The following is a 21947-nucleotide window of genomic DNA, read 5'->3' as shown; positions in this document are numbered from 1 at the left end:
CGACTTGTCCAGGGTGTACCCCGCCTTTCGCCCGTAGTCAGCTGGGATAGGCTCCAGCTTGCCTGCGACCCTGTAGAACAGGATAAAGCGGCTAGAGATAATGAGATGAGATGAGATGAAATTAGAAAGGCTGCCCTAAGCCAAATACAGGCTGTGGGAGTGGTAAGATGGCGGCCAGATGAGCAGGGTGTTTTTTTTTTTTTAAATTCAAATACAAAGGCTGTTGGTTAGAACTTGGCAAGTTCAGTAGAAGTTACCAGCAAATAAAACACAGTCACTTCTCAGAACAAACACCATAATGTCAGTTAGAATAACAATGGCGGCTGAGCAACAGCTTTCACAATAACCCCGCCCTTTTAACCCGGTATCTTAGCAACCACGCCCTATTCTCTCTCTTATTGGTCACAATTCAAGTTTCCGCCATATTCAAACCCTGGCCGTCCATATCCGGTTGTATTCACATTTCATAAACACAGGCTGTATGTTTTTCTTGAGTGGGTTTTTGTTTGTGTAATAAAGCCCGAGTGTGTGTTTAGAATGGAGAAAGTAGCTGAGGCGCAGGTGGCGGAGTCGGAGAGGCCGAAGAGAAAGGCGAGCTGGAGGAGAAAGTCAAGTGTCCTCCCGCCGGATTCTTCTTCTTCTTCTGCTGCTGCTGCTGCTTCTTTTTCCCCCGGGAGCAACAACAGCCAACGGTGAGGTCAAAATGGCGGCGAGCTAACTCATCCGAGTGCTGTTCACTTCGGCTTTAACTTCATTCTCATTCACAGCAACACATTTCAAACCTGCCTGTTTTACTCTACAGTACTAGTGACACGTTTGGACATGCCTTTTAATTCCATGTTTTTGTTTTTTCTTTATTTTTATGAATTAAAAGACACGCCATGTCTTAAAGTAATGATTGATGTTGTTTCTCTTGACTAAGCTGAGCCGTTCTGGACTTTAGCACTACCGTTCAAAAGTTTGGGGTCACCCAGACCATTTTGTGTTTTCCATGAAAAGTCACACTTTTTTTTATTTCCCACCATAAGTTGTAAAATGAATAGAAAATATAGTCAAGACATTTTTCTGGCCATTTTGAGCATTTAATCGACCCCACAAATGTGATGCTCCAGAAACTCAATCTGCTCAAAGGAAGGTCAGTTTTATAGCTTCTCTAAAGAGCTCAACTGTTTTCAGCTGTGCTAACATGATTGTACAAGGGTTTTCTAATCATCCATTAGCCTTCTGAGGCAATGAGCAAACACATTGTACCATTAGAACACTGGAGTGAGAGTTGCTGGAAATGGGCCTCTATACACCTATGGAGATATTGCACCAAAAACCAGACATTTGCAGCTAGAATAGTCATTTAGCACATTAGCAATGTATAGAGTGGATTTCTGATTAGTTTAAAGTGTTCTTCATTGAAAAGAACAGTGCTTTTCTTTCAAAAATAAGGACATTTCAAAGTGACCCCAAACTTTTGAACAGTAGTGTATATACAGTTCACCTTTAGAACATGCGTATTTATATAAAAAAAAAAGTCTAAAGACAAGGTTTTAGACAAGTCGTCATTAAAGTGCATATCCTGGACCAATTTAGTGTTTTTTTGTTTTTTTGTTTTTTTTTAATATATGAAACTATGTCCCTTTACACACTCATCCAGAAGAGTAATTTTGCACAAGGCCATCTGTCTACAGTAGAAAAAAATAAAATAAAATAACAAAACACGTCTGGAAAAATCCCCAGGGAGTCTGGAGCCATACTGATCCAGATTCGTGACGTCACTTGGGGAGCCGCCAGCATGGGTTCAGTGCACAGTCTGTGTAGACCAAGTTTAGCAGCGAGTGATTTTTGCATTGAAATGATGATAGGTAAAAGCTTCAGCTTCTAAACCCATGGATTCATGTATCAGTGCTCATCTGTCTGTTATATAAATCATATTTTTTCTAATTACTATTATTTTTTTGAGGTGCGGTTTCCATCAAATCCCGCGCTCTGATACGGACCTCTGGCGACTCGCTCGTTCACAGCAACAACAAAAAAAAACTGGTAGCAATTTTTGTCAACATTTGCCAGCATTTCTCAGGAGAATAGCATTAATTACATAGCCGGCAAAATGTAGTTTTTTTTCCTGCCATGGAAGTGCACTTGTATACCGAGGAGGAAGCAATTTGCATTAGGCAGCTGGGCCATAGAAGGTTCACGCTGCATGCTGCACACTACACGCTACACGCGTGTAAAGAAAAGTGGACAAACGTAGCATGACTTGCTCTGGGCCATAGAACGGCGTTCACGTTGCACACTGCACACTTCACGCGTGAAGCGTGAAATGAACATGCACACTTTTTTCTAGGCGTGAAGATGGAAATTCCAGTCAATGCATGCGGTCACCGCCGCGCCAGCCAATCAGAACGGGTCTAGGGAGATAACTCTATGCTTTCAGGGGAAAACTTCAGAAAAAATATAATTGAATGGTATAATTGAAAAATAGTTCTTCATCGGGATTGTCAAGCAGATTATAGAATGTTCGGTGAAATTCACCACGGGTTTCTCTCAGAAGGAAGTGTTCTCGGCTCCAAATTCTGTTCCTTTTTCTCTTCCTCTGTCTCAGTAAAAGCAGAATGAGGCAATCGTCGTCATCCGAAGAGTCCATATTGTTGGTTACTCGGTCAAAGTAGAACAGACGCAACACGTGAACATCCAAGCATGAAGTTTAATGGCCCAGGGTCCGGTTCTTCACGTGAACGTGTAGCGTGCAGCATGCAGCGTGCAGCGTGAACCTTCTATGGCCCAGCTGCCTTACAGCCGTGAACGAGGATTCAAAATGGTGGCTCGGCTCAGTTTTCCCTTTCGGGCGCTCTCGTTTTCTGTTAGAATTTGGTAAAGAAAAAAATAAATGTATTATTTACCAGCTTAAGGTCGGTCCGTATGGTGAAATACCGTGACCGAGGTCTTGAAAGTACTGACCGAGGCCCTCTAGGCCTCGGTCAGTACTTTCAAGACCTCGGTCACGGTATTTCACCATATGGACTGACCTTAAGCTGGTAAATAACATTTTTTTCACTGTCTGGTTTCCATCAAATCCTGAGGCCATTATTAAAAAATGTTCTGTGTCCGGTCCACTGGTGAGTGCTGTTTGTGCGGGTGAAATTTTTTTTTTTTTTTAACGCCGTTTTTTCGACATTTTTTTCGGGTCCGTAAATCTAAAATCAAACTTGACATTTCTGCATTCCCAGGGCTTTCCACTAAGGCTCATACTAGCCAGCCATGACAAATAAGTAGCCAGCCGGGGGGAGTAAACACAAAATAAACTCCTGTGCACGCAGTTCCCAGGGTTAAATGTATTTTCCACAGACCATCTATTTATTCACTTTACTCAAATACAAAGTAAAATGGCAGTAAATCTTCTCTCTTTTCTTGCTTATTGCATCATGAGGCGTTCCTGGCTTGTAAGTCTCTTATTTTCGGTGCATGACACATTCACGCAGCTGAGTGCGCGCGCACACCGCATGTCGGGGCGCGGATGAGTTACTCTCCCTTGATCAACGGTTCAGTTTGACATTATTGTCAGTCCGTTAGATAAACATTTAATTTTATTAAAATCGAAAATTTAATATTTAGAGCCTGTGGGCTACAAAAATAGTCATTAAAGTAGCCGGCTGGACTTAATTGTGTGGCCGGCAGCCGGTGCTTGTGGAAAGCCCTGTCGAATCAGCTCTGCGCATGCACCATGCGGCACAAAAAAGTCAGCCACCATGAAGGAAGGAGATCCGGAGTTTTCAAACATTTGCTGAAGTGTGAAATCGCAAAATGGTATTCTAGCGAACAACAAAATAGTAAAGATTCAGAAAAACAAATCATTCAGTGATCATTTTAATAGTGTAATTTCATCCGAACTCGGCCTAACGCTCGATTTAGAACTACAAAAAGTCCGTGTGTCGGACATTTTAAGTACCTTTGTAAAAGTTTTGTAAATGTTGCAGTCAGCATTTAAAATGCTAACTTAAAGTTTTTGTACAAGTTTCAGTTGATTAAACTGTCATATTTTATTAAATGTGTTTGCTTTTGTAATAAAAAAAAAAGTACTGAAAGAAAAGGCAAACACAGCATTGCGATTTCTTATCCATCCATATATAATTAAAATAAATAAATCCCTCCCTCCCGACTGAAATTTTTTTTGCCCACCCGGTGGACAGGAAACGGATTTTTTTTAAGGATGGCCTGCGCTCTGATTGGCTGGCGAGCGGGTCCATATCCTACAGTACGGACCCCAGGCGACTTGCTAGTTCACAACAACAAACATGGTAGCAATTTTTGTCAACATTTATTTTCGCATTTCTCCGGAGAATAGCATTAATTTTACATCATGGATAGCGATAACGACAGTGTTCACAGCGAAAGCGAGTTTTACTACCCTGAGGAAGAAGAAATAAAAAAAACATTTCAGGAGAAAGCTAAAAACCTGTAACTGTTGCTAACACTGAGCAAAAGCATGGCTGAATCCTGAATGACTCAATTTTGTATAAATAGGGGACTACATAGGTGGCAAAATGTAGTTGTTTTTTTTTCCTGCCACGGAAGTGCACTTGTATACCGAGGAGGAAGCCATTTACATTACAGCCGTGAACAAGGATTCAAAATAGTGGCTTGGTTTTCCCTTTCAGGCGCTCTCGTTTTCTGTTAGAATTTGGTAAAGGAAAAAAATACCGTATTTTCCGGACTATACGTCGCTCCGGAGTTTAAGTCACATCAGCCAAAAAATGCATTATGAAGATGAAAAAAACATATATACGTCGCACCGGACTACAAGTCGCACTTTTTTGAAGGGTTATTCTATCCATAGAATCTGTGATTGTATCTGATAAGCGGCGCGTGGTTACTGCGCGACTGCATTGTTTATTTAATAAACGAACAGCTGAGCAGTGATGACGCGCCCTTTGCCCTGTAAGTAGCCTAGTCTGATTATTTTAAATATCTACTACTATCTTTAATACTATCACTATCATTATTCCTAATAGCCTATATTATTATTATTATTATTATTATTATTATTATTATAACTAATATTAGTAGCCTATTACTGATGCATTAATCAGTTTGCTTTTAGAATATTTTTTACCGGTAGGGCTTATTATCGCCCCATGGCTCTTTCATCTGTGTTATTAAAGCTGTAGTCATCATCGAGGAGTGTCATTCTTCATTTTTGTCGAATTTTATTTCATCAAATCAGAGGTCGAGTAGGCTATAGGTATATCATCTCCAAAGACAGGTACGGTAGTAAAAACAACCGTCTAGTGAAAAAAAAAAAACAACCGCTCAGAGAAAAAAACAGGCAGAAAGTGCGCCTGCCAGTTAACGTCATATCAGATAAAAACATTAAACGTTATTCAGACCATTAACACCATAACATCAGAGACGAAGAATAAAGTTCATCTTGGAAGGAGAGTTATTTTTAAAAATGCATAACAAAATCATTTATAATAGCCCAGAGAAAAACTGGCTGAATATGTACCGTAACATCAAGTTAGTCAATAGCCTATAGGCCGAAAATCAGGGCTTAATTTGAGCCGGAACATGACGGAACAAGATCCATAACCTCCGTTGTCGGATCCGGCAGCTATTTTCATTTCATTCGGTGTTCCGGCAGCTATTTAAATGGATCAGATCAACTCCGTGACCATCACAAAGGGGAAAAAATCAAACAATAAATTAAATAAGTAAATAAAAATGTGTTTAGTGTTCGGTTTTGATTTTGATATCTGTTGTTGATTTCTCTCCTATGACATCCACAAAATCTATGCGAAAGGGGAAGGGGGGACATGGGGTGTATACTTCCGCTCAATAGAACACCAGGTTTTTTGTAGCCGTTAGCTTGTGCTGTGGGAAAAAATGGCAAAAAACCAAGAAAGCTTACTAAAATTTTAAAAATGAATTCTCCAACTTGTTTTGTAAACCCTTTATTTCTTAACTATTACCGTACTTGAATTGATTGCACTTATGTTTGCTGGCACTGCTTTTAATGAGCAGGAGAAAAACAGGGAGGGCTCGGAAAATGACCGCAGGTTGGAATCGAACCCGGGTCCCCGGATTTATGGTATGGCGCCTTATCCACCTGAGCCACGAAGTCCCGATGGCACTGCTTTTAAATCCCCTACTTAAATCCTTAAAATGAGTCATTTAACTCATGTCTTGTGTGATCTGATCTCCAATGGTGAAATAAACCGGTTGTGATATGAGTAGTCTGTTATTTTAGAAAATAAATTTAATATATAATTTAATATATAGCCTAATAAAAAATTTTATAACATATCACGACATATTACTGTCTGTAACTGTTCGTCACTAAAGCGTTTTCTAAGATCATCTCATCTCACTATCTGTAGCCGCTTTATCCTTCTACAGGGTCGCAGGCAAGCTGGAGCCTATCCCAGCTGACTACGGGCGAAAGGCGGGGTACACCCTGGACAAGTCGCCAGGTCATCACAGGGCTGACACATAGACACAGACAACCATTCACACTCACATTCACACCTACGCTCAATTTAGAGTCACCAGTTAACCTAACCTGCATGTCTTTGGACTGTGGGGGAAACCGGAGCACCCGGAGGAAACCCACGCGGACACGGGGAGAACATGCAAACTCCACACAGAAAGGCCCTCGCCGGCCACGGGGCTCGAACCCAGGACCTTCTTGCTGTGAGGCGACAGCGCTAACCACTACACCACCATGCCGCCCTTTTCTAAGATCATAATGTCTGATATTATTATTTTTTTTACACACACAATAAGCGCGTGTGCGTAAAGTTATAGTAAACCACCCCCTGCCTTTTTTTTTTTTTTTTTTTTTGAGTCGCCGGACCCACCCACTTCCTGCGTTCCGGGACCTCCCACTTCACAAATTAAGCACTGCCTAAAATCATTACATAACTTATTTAAATAACTATAGCCCTATCATTAATAATAAAACACAGGTCAATCAAGTTTATCAAGCTGGCGATTTCACTCCAAATCAGCAAATCCATTGAATTCCTCATCCTCGGTGTCGCTTCTGAACAACTCTGCCAACTCCAGCGGCAGATGAAGCGCCGTTTCCTCTTCTGCGTGGCTGTCGTCAGACTCAGCATCAGCTCCAGTTATTCCGCGGTGAAAAAAAAACATGTATACGTCGCACCGGAGTATAAGTCGCATGGCCAGCCGAACCATGAAAAAAAGTGCGACTTGTAGTCCGAAAAATACGGTATATATTATTTACCAGCTTAAGGTTGTCCGTATGGTGAAATACCGTGACCTCGGCCTTGAATACTGACCTCTGCCCAGAGGGCCTCGCTCAGTACTTTCAAGACCTCGGTCACGGTATTTCATGATACGGACCTCCCAGCTGGTAAATAACATATTTGTATTAACAGTGTATTATCTCGCCCAGCGCTTTCGTGGTGTTTACTTTTGTGTCAATAAATAACATTATCCATGTACCACACAAACACAGGAACACCTAATTTAGAGTATAGTCTCTCTTATTTCTTACTCTAGCAACAGTCAACTTGTGAATTGCCGATTTGCTTGGTCTCTTTCTCGGCTCTGCTTGGTCCTCGGCTTTGAGGGCCTCAGTGGATGCAGCACTTCACCTTCTGTCAGGGGAGACGAACACGGCTGGCTCCTTTGGTGACGCTGACACAGATGGAGACGGTGTTGCTTTGGGCATTCTGACAGATGGAACTGTGTCTTTTTTCAGATCAAATTGCTTCTTGAAGCCCATTTCCCACTGCAAATAGTTCTCAAAGTCGTCGGGCTTTATGAAGTGAGCCCCGCATATGATGCTGTGGTCTGTTGCATGTTGCCAGTTTTTCCGGGTGCCTCGCACGAAGCGCTCCCATTTCTCTCTCATTGTCCGGTCTTTTGGGAAACGATGAGTACTAATCCCGTCATGATTGGTGTTGCTACACCCTCCTACGATACATCTGTTAACCATTTTAATAATTACGCGATAACGTTGAAGAAATTTGCAGAAAACCACCAGGTCGTTTTCTCATAAACAAACCAGTGCTGACGTAGGATTCAGAAGGAGGCGTCCCGCACGTGACGTCACGAAAATCATTGTTTCCCGGGAAATCCAGATGCCAAGTTTTTTTCAGAGGTGGACCGATTCGCCTCAAATGGCTTGATTTCAACTGAATTTTTCTGGTATTGCGCAAGGTAAAAAAAATTGTGCGAAATGTGACAGATATTTGACTAAAGTTTAATATAAAATAAGAGAATTACATTGATCTTGGAGCAGTACGGTGGTGTAGTGGTTAGCGCTTTCGCCTCACAGCAAGAAGGTCCGGGTTCGAGCCCCGTGGCCGGCGAGGGCCTTTCTGTGCGGAGTTTGCATGTTCTCCCCGTGTCCACGTGGGTTTCCTCTGGGTGCTCCGGTTTCCCCCACAGTCCAAAGACATGCAGGTTAGGTTAACTGGTGACTCTAAATTGAGCGTAGGTGTGAATGTGAGTGTGAATGGTTGTCTGTGTCTATGTGTCAGCCCTGTGATGACCTGGCGACTTGTCCAGGGTGTACCCCGCCTTTCACCCGTAGTCAGCTGGGATAGGCTCCAGCTTGCCCGCGACCCTGTAGGACAGGATAAAGTGGCTAGAGATAATGAGATGAGACATTGATCTTGCTCCTGAATTTACCCAAGATGTGCCCTTTAAGGTGTAAAGAGTTTAAAAAAAAAAGAGAGAGAGAGAGAGAGAGAGGCAATGAGTGAGAAATCCCCTGCACCCCTCTGGTTAATCAGAATAAAGATTTTTAATCAAGTTTCCTAAAGTGACAGGTGTCTGATGGATGTAATTCTTGCTGTCACCACATGGTGGAGCTCCATACACATTGATGAGTTCTTCAGCATGGGGGGGACCATAGTAAAGTTTGTTATATGAGTTAGAGATAAGCACTTTGAACGCTCTTCTGTTTCCTGCCAGACTTTTTTTTTTTTTAGTCTTTTCCATGATTTTACCCCCGCCCAAAAAAAAAAAAGGTATTGAACATTTTAAATATAACTTTGGGCATGAAGCCATTTTGGGAAAAGAAACTTGACACTGCGGATGAGAGGATGAAGCCTTGTGTAACTTCGAGGCTTTTCTATGATTGTATTAAAGTCTCGGCGTATCAAAACAGCAACGCCTTTTGGTTTGCAAAAATTATAGCAATGATGTACACCGGAGTGTTAATTAATCTGCTTCCATTAAAGCTAGACTGCCTTTCATATTTTTCAAGTGTAGGTCATAAAAAGAATTTTCCCCAACATGCAATTATTGTTGTTTAGTGGACCGAAAGCTACTGAATTCGAATTCCAGACTTCCAATTTTATTAGTTCTTTTTTTTTTTTTTAAAAAGAACAATTAATGAATTTACGGCCACATGACCCTAAATTCTCCACTATTTATTCCTGCTTCACCATGACCCAATTCAAGATACTACATCATGCATCACGTGGTGGGCTTTCCCTGTTTGCACAAAGCATTGTGGGATACAAATTTGAAACAGGAGAGAAAAATGGAGGACGTGAGCGTGTGAAATAAAACGTGAAAGACCGACTACAGTAACGGAAAGCGAGAAGAAAAGACGTTATGTTATATGTGAAGGAAAGGAAACGCAGGACCAAACTAATAAATATCGGCGGTCAGCGAGCACCTCGGTGTGATCAGCTGTTCGTTTATGGCCCTTTTCCACTACCCTTTTTCAGCTCGCTTCAGCTTACTTCAGCTCACTTCAGCCCGACACGGCTCGCGTTTCGACTGTCTAAAAACAGCACGACTCGGCTCGCTTCAGCCCTGCTCAGCCCCCAAAACTCGCAGGGTTTTGTAGTGGGGCTGAAGCGAGCCAAACCGAGCTGAGTGAGGCTAGGGGCGTGAGGAGACACTCCCCTGTGCACTGATTGGTGAGGAGGAGTGTCCTCACACGCCCCGCGAGCACGCTGGGATCTGTAAACACCGTAAACTCGGAAGAAGGAGAATTACGAATTACGAGAATTATGAAGCCTTATGCGCCTCGCCTCATCTATACGCTCTTGCCAGTATCTGTTGGCATTGTCGGTGACAACAAGCCACAGCACCAAGACCAGCAACACTAACGACTCCATGTCCTCAATGTTTATTGTTTACTCTCCGGGTTGTGAGACTACCGCTTAAAAGCTCACTGATGTCACTGTTTGCGCCGCCTAACGACATCACCTGACGTCCACCCACTTTCGCTAACTCCACCCAATGTGTCCACCCACTTCCAGCCAGCGCGGTTGTAGTCGAAATGCAACTCCAACAGCCCCACTTGGCTCGACTCAGCCCGACTCGGCACGGCTCAGCCGCGTTGGTAGTGGAAAAGCGGCATTAGAGACAGAATGATGGAACTGTCAGTGCACGGTCAAAGTTAAACCTGTAGATGGCAGTAATGCAACACTGTGGATGCCAGCTGCTGTAAAACCCAAAAGAAGAAGGAGGTAAACTTGTGCACACGGACTTCCTCTGTCTGCTTGACTGCGCGAAGCGAGCGATTTCGTGCACATTATTTGCTCGGGAATCCCCTCAAATTAAATAACTTCCCAGCCACAGAATGGCCTGCTTTTATTTTTAAATATTACAGGAATAAACATGCATCACGATGACCAAATTTCAGAGGAAACTAAATTTCACTGATTTTATGAAATCAAAAGCCTATCTAGCTTTAAAGAACCTGCACACTTCATTTATATAAACTTTCAGTCCAATGAAATCGTAACAATGCTGTGCTGATTGTCACCTGATAATCTTGTTTGTTTATTAAATTGTGGCTATAAATACAAAAACGTCAGTAATATTGTTAAAGGGGCTGGATCACCCTTCCAAGAATCCAATTTTCTGTTTTCGTTTACCTCCAGGTCACTATGATTTGAAAGCACGTGTTGGCTCTCTTCATGTGCGCTCACCTAGCTGAATACCGAGTCTCTATAATGAAAACCTACTAATAAAAAGCACACAATTTTGAACACAATATGCCTGATTATTATTATTTTTTTTTCCTTCGTGCCCTCAAACAAAAATGGCCGAAACTGGTTCTGGACCATACAAAAATGGATAGATTGGTCGAAAGGATTTAAAATGCAACTAATTTGACCATCTTCAATTTCACGTTACAATTCATGATCTGTGGCCTAGTTCAGGGCTTTTCAAAGTGTGGGGCGCGCCTCCCCTCGGGGGTGCCAGAATTCTTCAGGGGGGCAACGTGAGGAAAAATAAGTCAGAATGAGTTACTCTTGCGGACATTTAGCGAGCTTCAGCTAGCCTTTGCCAGGCACAAAATGGACCGATTTTTAGTAGCTAAAGCTACAGTGAGTGAGGAGACAGAGTCTGGGCCAAGCAAAAAAACATACTGTCCAGGATTTCGCGATTTGCAAATTCAACCAGTCCCCGCGAATTCAGGGCGGTGTTGCAATTATATCCAATCACCACAACTTTCCCGCAAATTTGACCAATCGTTGGCGTCGTCTTGAGGTGATGTCGACAAACTACCTTCCGCCTTACTTCCGTGTTTACGTTCAAGAGAAGCAGCATGCGCGCAGTGTTGCCAGATTGGGCGGTTTCAAGTGCATTTTGGCGGGTTTTGAACATATTTAGGCTGGAAAACGTCAGCAGTATCTGGCAACATTGCATGATGTGCGAGACAATGTTTATGTAGGCTTAAATTCTGTTACTGAAAGTGTGAAGGACTGTGTGCACTTTACATTACTTTTTTTTTTACTTAATACAAGAAATTAATGGCTGCCAACATTTTTGCCAAAATGGTATTTTATTTTCCATTGTTTAGGCAGCTTCAGCATCATACTGTGAGATTCTGTTCAAATTGTTTTTTTTTCTTCTATGAAGCCTGAGCCATTTATTTTATTAGTTTATAATTATTGTTTAATTTAGTCTTCAGGAGAGACTGCCTGCACACAGTACTAGTATTAATAGTTTTTTTTTCTTACATGAAAGCTGAGGCATTTCTATTATATTTTAAGGTAGCTTCATGTTGTGCTGTGAGGTTCTATGCACTTGAACTTTTGAACCAACAGGTGCATTTGGATAAGTAAAGCCGATTTTTCTCCATTTTTGTAGTCCTGGTAATCTTTTATATTGGTAAAGTTGTTTATAGGACCATTTCTCAGTGTCTTTGTTTTTTTTTTAATCAATAGTTTTTCAGTAATAACTTAATATTTAACACATCACTCAATTTTAATCACAAAAAGAGAAAATCGCAACAATTTCTCGCAACTTTCACTTCCTCCCGCAATGTAATCGCAACAAAAACCTAAAAAACACCGCAACTTTCATCGCAATTTTTTGGAAACCCCCCGCAACATCAGACGTTTTAGCCCGCACAATCACAAAAAAGGCCTGCGGAATCCTGGGGGACTGAAAAAAGAAGGAAGTCTGACCACGATTATTTAAAGTTTGGATTTTCATGGACTGGATCTGAAGATGCTCCACTGCCACAGTGTGTTGTCTGCCAAGAGGTGCTAGCTAACGATGCTATGAGATGTTTAAAATGTGTAAAACAAGATGTTTTTTAGGGCGGCATGGTGGTGTAGTGGTCAGCGCTGTCGCCTCACAGCAAGAAGGTTCTGGGTTCAAGCCCCGTGGCCGGCGAGGGCCTTAATGCGCAGAGTTTGCATGTTCTCCCCGTGTCCGCGTGGGTTTCCTCCGGGTGCTCCGGTTTCCCCCACAGTCCAAAGACATGCAGGTTAGGTTAACTGGTGACTCTAAATTGACCGTAGGTGTGAATGTGAGTGTGAATGGTTGTCTGTGTCTATGTGTCAGCCCTGTGATGACCTGGCGACTTGCCCAGGGTGTACCCCGCCTTTCGCCCGTAGTCAGCTGGGATAGGCTCCAGCTTGCCTGCGACCCTGTAGAACAGGATAAAGCGGCTAGAGATAATGAGATGAGAAGATGTTTTTAAAAAAAGCACAAATGTTTAAAATGTGTAAAAGAAAAAAATAAAAATATGTACAACAACCATTTTTTTTAAATACGAATGGAACATTAAGTATAGCAACAACAAAAATTGTAAGGGGGGTGCTGTTTATTTGCTCTCTGAGGGGGGCTGACTCTCCCACACTTTGAAAACCCCTGGCCTAGAACATACAGTTAGGTCCATAAATATTTGGACAGAGACAACATTTTTCTAATTTTGGTTCTGTACATTACCACAATGAATTGTGAACAAAACAGTTCAGATGCAGTTGAAGTTCAGACTTTCAGCTTTAATTCAGTGGGTTGAACAAAATGATTGCATAAAAATGTGAGGAACTAAAGCATTTTTTAAACACAATCCCTTCATTTCAGGGGCTCAAAAGTAATTGGACAAATTAAATAATTGTAAATAAAATGTTCATTTCTAATACTTGGTTGAAAACCCTTTGTTGGCAATAACTGCCTGAAGTCTTGAACTCATGGACATCACCAGACGCTGTGTTTCCTCCTTTTTAATGCTCTTCCAGGCCTTTACTGCAGCGGTTTTCAGTTGCTGTTTGTTTGCGGGCCTTTCTGTCTGAAGTTTAGTCTTTAGCAAGTGAAATGCATGCTCAACTGGGTTGAGATCAGGTGACTGACTTGGCCATTCAAGAATATTCCACTTCTTTGCTTTAATAAACTCCTGGGTTGCTTTGGCTTTATGTTTTGGGTCATTGTCCATCTGTATTATGAAACGCCAACCAATCAGTTTGGCTGGATTTGAGCACACAGTATGTCTCTGAATACCTCAGAATTCATCCGGCTGCTTCTGTCCTGTGTCACATCATCAATAAACACTAGTGACCCAGTGCCACTGGCAGCCATGCATGCCCAAGCCATCACACTGCCTCTGCCGTGTTTTACAGCTGATGTGGTATGCTTTGGATCATGAGCTGTACCACGCCTTCACCATACTTTTTTCTTGCCATCATTCTGGTAGAGGTTCATCTTGGTTTCATCTGTCCAAAGGACGTTCTTCCAGAACTGTGCTGGCTTTTTTAGATGTTTTTTAGCAAAGTCCAATCTAGCCTTTTTATTCTTGAGGCTTATGAGTGGCTTGCACCGTGCAGTGAACCCTCTGTATTTACTTTCATGCAGTCTTCTCTTTATGGTAGATTTGGATATTGATACGCCTACCTCCTGGAGAGTGTTGTTCACTTGGTTGGCTGTTGTGAAGGGGTTTCTCTTCACCATGGAAATTATTCTGCGATCATCCACTACTGTTGTCTTCTGTGAGTGTCCAGGTCTTTTTGCATTGATGAGTTCACCAGTGCTTTCTTTCTTTCTCAGGATGTACCAAACTGTAGATTTTGCCACTCCTAATATTGGAGCAATTTCTTGGATGGGTTTTTTCTGTTTTCGCAGCTTAAGGATGGCTTGTTTCACCTGCATGGAGAGCTCCTTTGACCGCATGTTTTCTTCACAGCAAAATCTTCCAAATGCAAGCACCACACCTCAAATCAACTCCAGGCCTTTTATCTGCTTAATTGAGAATGACATAACGAAGGAATTGCCCACACCTGCCCATGAAATAGCCTTTGAGTCAATTGTCCAATTACTTTTGGTCCCTTTAAAAACAGGGTGGCACATGTTAAGGAGCTGAAACTCCTAAACCCTTCATCCAATTTTAATGTAGATCCCCTCAAATGAAAGCTGAAAGTCTGGACTTTATGTCCATGTCCATTATATAACTATAACCTGCGTATGTTTCAGTAAACAGGTAAAAAAACAAAATTTGTGTCAGTGTCCAAATTATATATGGACCTAACTGTATGTCCTTGCGTCCTTGCACACAGTGGAATATCGATGGGATCGAGAATGGCGACTTGCTTTTTAGCTCCGAGGCTTCTGGGAAGGATGAGCTAGCTCCTTTAATGTGATGCAGTGAAATAATGTTTAACTAGTGGTGCAGCTCAGCGAGATTCCAGCGTCCCAGCACTGAACCAGTCCTCCTAATGACCCGTGAAGTAAGCTTTCCGAACTTTGACTTTTAACTTTTATTTATCTTGAGGTTTTGAAATTTGTACCTCATCCCCGCTCGAACATAGTCCCATGGACCATCGCAAGAAAAGATGAAATGACCTCACTGTATGACTTCAGTTTTGATATCCGTGAGCTGATTTGCTATTAACAAATGTCTTGAAGCACAAACAGCTCCACCCACTGTCATAAAAAAAATGCAGAAAAGTATGAGATTCCTACTATTGCTGTCTTTCACGTGACGTCACATCCGCCTCATTAATTATTCAGAACTTTAGCTGGTGGTCTACCAAAACTCAGTTGACAAAGCGCTTGTACGGAGAAGGTGCATCGCTTGCATGAAAAATGCCTTACACTTGCGTTGTTTTAAGTTGTTCGAATCGATCAAACCATAAAACAAAAACGTTTCTTCAGGGTTCCCCGTGAACTAATAAAAAAGGGTGAACGAACACAGGATTTCACAAAAAGACGTCGAGAAAGGTGGCTTTTGAACCTCTCGCTGAAATCGAAGGGAGCCGAGTCGAGGCATGGTCGATTTTGCTTGAGTGATCACTCCGTGAAAGGTTTGTATTTCCCTCTCAGCTCTGTCCTTAGTGTTTTCCAAGTACTTTTCTTGCTATGTGTCGTTATTTTGTGGTACTTTTTTTTTTTTTTTTTTTTTAAGTCACGAAGCGCTAAAGTCCCCAGCTGTTTCTTCGTTTAGTCCTCACTCCTCCTCACAAAGTCCATATGCATGAAGGTCGCGACAAAATTCTTCCCCAGCCGTACAGTTACAATGCGCCGTGATCACTTCTCCATCTTGTTTAACTAAGATCCAGGTCTTTAAAGGGGTTTCTGATGATCTTTGTGAATGATTTAGCTGAGAGATAAGAGCCAACACAAGTGAGAATCAAGCGAACTGTTGCTTGTTTACACTTCAACTTGCAGCACTTCGTTGTAAAGACGCGAACGAAAAGCTTAAACATACTTACACGGGCAAAAACAATACAACGTTCATTCGGCAGCGACTTGATAGCGAGGTTCTTTACCCAGCCACATAGAAAAAAAAGCCCTATTCGCACGGGATTAGTATTACCTGTGAACCTCCGGTGATTTGTAATAATTGCAGAGAATGTCTGAGATGTTAGTCCCGTGCGAATGCGCCATGTCTGTAATTTGTAAAGTAATAATTCCGCCGCAAATTACCTACTATATTTTGTCAAGCACAGACGTCCAGTGACGATACTAGTCCCGTGCGAATACGCATGTCCGTGTTTGTTATTGTAATTGCGCACGTTTTATATCTTTTCCGGTTACTGTGAGTAGGCTAATGGAGGCTACGGTTGACATTTTCATGAGTACTGTTTTAGGGGCAAGTGGTAGTCGTGCCCCATACCACACTACATGGAATCCGCTTCCCAAAAACAGCAAGAAATCCAAGAGGAGAGCTGGGAGATTTTTGACCTGGATGACTTGTGTGGCTGCTTTCGGTAAGGAACATTTTTAATATTTCATAGCTATGGACCCTTTTCACGTGACGTCACGACAAACGCGGCCGCCATTTTGGACATGTACTACCAGTAGTTTACCACAGCCAACATTGAGGAACGGCAGCAAAGAAAGTGTTTATTTTCAGCAAGACTTCCATCATGCCACTATGTTGTTGTGCACCTGGATGTAGTAACCATCAACAAACAAGGCAAGGGTTATCATTTTATCGGATCCCGGTAGATGCTGACCGACGGAGAAGATGGATAGCGGCATACCAACGCTTGTGTAGTGACCACTCTGTTGGAGGTAAGACGAATAAAATTAGCCAGAAAAGGCATTACATTGCTGTTAACATTCCATTCTAGTTTACTGTAATTATGATCTGGCAGCTATTTACACCGGATCCAGTGTAAATAGCCGCCGGAGCCAACGTCCGAGGTTCCGGAGCGCGCTCGCTTGCGGCCCGGCCGGAGCCGGCGGCCGCGGGGCCGGCGCGCGCGCGCTCGCAGCCCGGCCGGACGTTGGCTCCGGCAGCTATTTACACTGGATCCGGTGTAAATAGCTGCCAGATCATAATTACAGTAAACTAGTAAATACAGTCTTCTGCATCTCGCTCCTTTTTCTTTTATGTTTGTCGCCTTCCTCGCATTCAAACCGATTTGAGCCGAAGTCCACTACATGTCCAAAATGGCGGTCGCGTTTACGAAGGTCACGTGACTGAAAAGGGTCCATAGCCAGGCCATATCCTCCATGGACTAGGGAGGCGAAAACTAAAAAAAAATCTTGACCGACCACCGAGCCTCATTAGCCGGTTAAAGTCGGTTAACCTATGAGTTTAAACAGGGATGCAAACGGTGCGCCTTTTTCACGGCTCGTGCAGATCCGATTTTTTTTTTTTGGGGGGGGGGGGGCGTTGGAGTGTCTGAATAATTTCATCAAAGTAAATTCTGTATTAAAATTACTACATAAGCAAATGCCGTTACAGTCCATGAAAAAGCCGTGAAAAAGTCGGCGTCTGCGCCTTTAGTTTGTGTGGAGAGATATGATCTGCAATAACATGGATTGTTGGCTACAGACCGAAACATACTTTCAGAATGCACTGGCCAAGGCAGGACTAAACTCCATGTGCCTTCTAATAATAATTAAAAAAAAAAAAACCAGAATAGTAATTTGTAAGCTAAAAAGCCTGTGTCTGCACTTTTTTTTTTTTCTTTCGCCGAGTGGCAGCGGGAGGGCGGGACATGACTGACTGGGTGTTTCTGATTTGTCAGCTGTCTTTAACTGGGGCGGGAGGGCGGGGCATGACCGAATGGGTGTTTCTGAAGTACAGGATGTTACGACATATCCGGTCGTGATGTCTGTAAATTGAGTAAATTACGGACTTTGCTTATCCCGTGCGAATGCAAGGGATTTAACACAGAGGTTGGGTGGGAATTTACAAATTACTATAGGTTCACAGGTAATACTAATCCCGTGCGAATAGGGCTAAAGTTGTAAGCCTCCATACTCTTCCACGCTTTCATCTGTTTTGCGGTGTAGAAGGACGTCTGCAACACCAGATAGTTCGAGATGTCGGGGAACTCGACTGAAGGGTAGTTTTCGAGCTCGTATGACAAATCCTTCTTTCCCAGACTGTAGGGGTCGATTCCATTGCACATAGCAATCTTCTGGATATATCTAAAGCGAGCAGTGGCTTCTAGATTACGAGCGTACTCTGATAAATTATCGCTAGTTGTTTGCACTACAGCAGCCGTTTAGACCACCAGCTATTTCACTTCCGCAAAGAAAAGTCACGTGACCTGAAACCCAGCAATTAGCATTTCAAGTCAAGGCTGAAGGTTCGAGCATTTTATCAGCAAAAGAAACTTAAAATCACATTGGTCAAAAGTGCACGCAACACAAAGGGTTACAGCTTTTCGGCATACAGCCAGTAGAGTTTGTAATGTAGTACGTTGCTCAAGATTTAATCCTTTAATTTATGAGCTCTTCATGGATACTAATTCTAGCTTCAAATATAATATTTCACCCAGCCGTCACTTTCCAAGGATGTATAGTTTTAAGCAGGAGGAAAGAAGCAAGCCATTACTAAAGCTGATAAAAGGACTTGTTTGGAACTTTCTGTTTCTCTGGAAACGGAGAAACACATTTTATGCTTTCTGTATTTATTAGCCTCCCGAAGTTACTCATTGACCGTTCTGACACATCCAGCTGATAAACTACAGACTGTAAAGTGACCTTATCTGTTATGCAGTTTGTTAGTCCCTGTAAATCTGTAGAAAGGGAGCACCACTGCTGGAGGGAACCAAGGACATCGAGAGCGGGATCCAACTCGTATCTCAAACTCGCTGATGATTGTTATGAAAGTCGAACAATAAAGATAAAGAAAACTTCCTGCCATTTTAAGAAAAACAAATCATGGCTGAATCACGAGCAGAATGTTTTGGGAAGATTTTCTAGATAACAGTAAAGCAGCAGCCCCCCCCGCCGTTATCGATCATATCGGAATGATGAAGTGAATCTTAAGGGCCCGGTCCTACTACACTGATAACTATATCTCTGATTATCCCCATGCCTGAGTTTAGTTCCAGTCTGGAGCAGTCACACCACAACTATCCTTAACTTGCAAGTGACGTCAAAGCAAAATAGAAACCCGGGTGTCGGCCATGTTGGTGGATATGCAAATGTAGGGTCACGTGACATTCCATACAAAACAGTCACGCGTGTGCGACTCTGTTTGTTTTTCCATTGCTTTAAGCGTTCTTTTAGCTATTCCATATCTTCGTGCTGAATATGATTGTGGTCAGAACAGTACTCGTGACCGTAGCACATTCCGATTTTTTTAATTTATTTTTTTTTAAGAATTCCATCCATGATTCGGAAAGAGGGCGAGGAAACTCTGAGGCTTAGTACAGAGAGGAGACGAGGGGATCAGGACACCGGCCAATGACCATTTCGTCCAAAGCCTTTTTCATACGCACAATCAATTATTTTATATTTCAGGTATTCCGGTGTTCGTGAACGAAAGCCCAGCGAGAGCGCTGCTCCGTGTCTAAAGATTTAACACGATCCAGCTGGAAACATAGACATGCGAGCAAGCAGCCTGCAATGACGAGGGAGTGAACTCATCCCAGGGTCGGCAAGTGGCACGGGCCGGCGTGGTTATCCCCCTTAGTACGCTCTTTAGTGTCGAAGCTGCTTCAGTCAAATTCTGTTGAGAATTCCTCCTTTTGTCGAACAAACAAATACCTGAAATATAAAATAATTGGGGCGGCACGGTGGTGTAGTGGTTAGCGCTGTCGCCTCACAGCAAGAAGGTCCGGGTTCGAGCCCCGGGGCCGGCGAGGGCCTTTCTGTGTGGAGTTTGCATGTTCTCCCCGTGTCTGCGTGGGTTTCCTCCACAGTCCAAAGACATGCAGGTTAGGTTAACTGGTGACTCTAAATTGACCGTAGGTGTGTATGTGAGTGTGAATGGTTGTCTGTGTCTATGTGTCAGCCCTGTGATGACCTGGCGACTTGTCCAGGGTGTACCCCGCCTTTCACCCGTAGTCAGCTGGGATAGACTCCAGCTTGCCTGCGACCCTGTAGAACAGGATAAAGCGGCTAGAGATGAGATGAGATAAAATAATTGATAGTGCGTATGAAAAAGGCATTGGACGAAACGACCTGTACCATAATCGGTGGTCGGTAGAAGCGTCTTATCTTCAGAAAAGTCTGACTTTTTTTTTTTTTTCTTTAAAGGCGAACTGAAGGCAATTTTTTTTAATCAAAATTCTATTTCTCATTTTTATTAAATATCGGAATGCATTTTTGATCGCTATTTTGTCGCTGCTATAGCAAGTTATGGGTGTTTGAAATATGCTCTGTAATATATCAGTCCATATGTCAAAGCAACGGCCGTAAACGAGACTCGTTGAGACCTGTGCGAGACATCATTGGACGGAAGTAAAACGTACAGCGGAAATCAAAGTGACCAACATCTGCCAACGTTGTCAAAAGACGCGCGCGCCCTCTTTCAAATGCTGACGTGATCAAGCCGGAAGTTTTGTTTGTTTTGATAGCAATCAGGAAAGTTTGAAAAAAGTAGGCAGTGATGGTCATTTAAACTCATTTTTGTGCAATACTTCGTTTGGAAAACGGTTTTCAAAATGGTGGCGCTGACACGTCACGTTTCAAAGTCTCACACAAGTCTCGGGAAGATCGCGTGGATAAGCGACGCCTGCCGTGGACCAAACGAACTAAATTCAACACGGCTAAAAACCGAATAGGCCGATAAGTATAATATTTAATTGCGATTAGTTGCCAATACGAGTCACGATATAAGGTTACTAAAGCTGAAAACGTAATTGACTAACACGTTAAGAAAGAGTTTAAAAATGACTTCAGTTCTCCTTTAAATAATATGGGTGAAAACCCCACACATCTATCTTGTCTTTGTATCGAGTCTTTGCTCGAGCATTCAAATCGCCGTAATACTGAGAGAATTCAGCATTGTTGACAGACACACTAGGGGTGTTCACATGGCAACTTTTACTCCGGTGTAGCACCGGAGCTGCCCCGGTAGAGCGTCCACACGGTACAAAGTTATACCGGTGTAGCCCCTGAAAGCTGCTTAAACCGGTGCAAATCTAACCCTGCTCGGGAGGTGGTTTAAGAAATTTACTCCGGAGTAAATGCTAGTTTGCGGGGCAGCACCGATTATAAAATGGGGCGTCTGAACGCTACAGGGGTAGACTCGCTACGCGTGAGGAGAGTCGATTATATACGGGCATTGCATAATTTGCATCCTGGTATTTTGCGCTTCCAAAATGGTGAATATCAGCAACAACAGAACTGCGTGTCTTCCAGTGTTGCCAGATTGGGCGGTTTTAAGTGCATTTTGGTGGATTTGAACATATTTTAGGCTGGAAAACGTCAGCACTATCTGGCAACACTGGTGTCTTCATCCACGTTGTTTTCCCGGCGCTTGGTGATGCCATGACAACTGGGAAAGGGAAGTACATTTTCACGCATGTGCATATTTCATTTCCGCGTTATTACTATCGTATAGCACGGTCGCAAAAACTGCCGTGTGAACGCAAGTGGGGCTGCACCGGTGCTAACACGCTTCTCTCTAGTAAGCAGGTTTGTGACGTGTAAACGCTCCACAAAATTTACACCGGTGTAAGATATATCGCAACAAAATACATCGGTGCAGCATCGATGCAAATATATGCCGTGTGAACACCCCTGCTTTCAGCGGCTCCCATCCTGGTTGCTTTGTAGATCCGCCATCAAGGCGGACGCTCATTACGTAGCACATTTTGATCATGTGGTTGCAAGTCATCTATAATCCCAACTATAATACTTTTAATGCATTAAATATTAGTATTAATATGTTTACAGTAGGGCTGTAACGATACACCTAACTCACGATTCGATTCGTATCGTGATTTTTGACCCACGATTCGATACACCCACGATTTTTTTTAAATGTTTTTTTAAAGTAGTAAATTTGACTTATTAACATTTACTTACTTACATTA

The 21947-nt window shown here is 42.7% G+C and overlaps 1 protein-coding gene across 1 annotated transcript in view; it reads left to right on the top strand.

Annotated features, from left to right (window-relative positions):
* The first annotated feature begins 442 nt into the window (after positions 1 to 442).
* net1 (neuroepithelial cell transforming 1) overlaps positions 443 to 21947 on the top strand; it is a 129688-nt gene continuing 108183 nt past the window's right edge. The window contains exon 1 of the mRNA XM_060903324.1: positions 443 to 692. Within this exon, the coding sequence (XP_060759307.1) occupies positions 538 to 692 (155 nt within the window). The 5' untranslated portion in view covers positions 443 to 537. The remainder of the gene's footprint in view (positions 693 to 21947) is intronic.

Source organism: Neoarius graeffei, chromosome 21, assembly GCF_027579695.1.
Source record: "Neoarius graeffei isolate fNeoGra1 chromosome 21, fNeoGra1.pri, whole genome shotgun sequence".
In the NCBI taxonomy this organism is placed as follows: domain Eukaryota; kingdom Metazoa; phylum Chordata; class Actinopteri; order Siluriformes; family Ariidae; genus Neoarius; species Neoarius graeffei.
The sequence above is the reverse complement of the archived record's forward strand: the minus strand, read 5'-3'. Positions and strand labels throughout refer to the sequence as shown.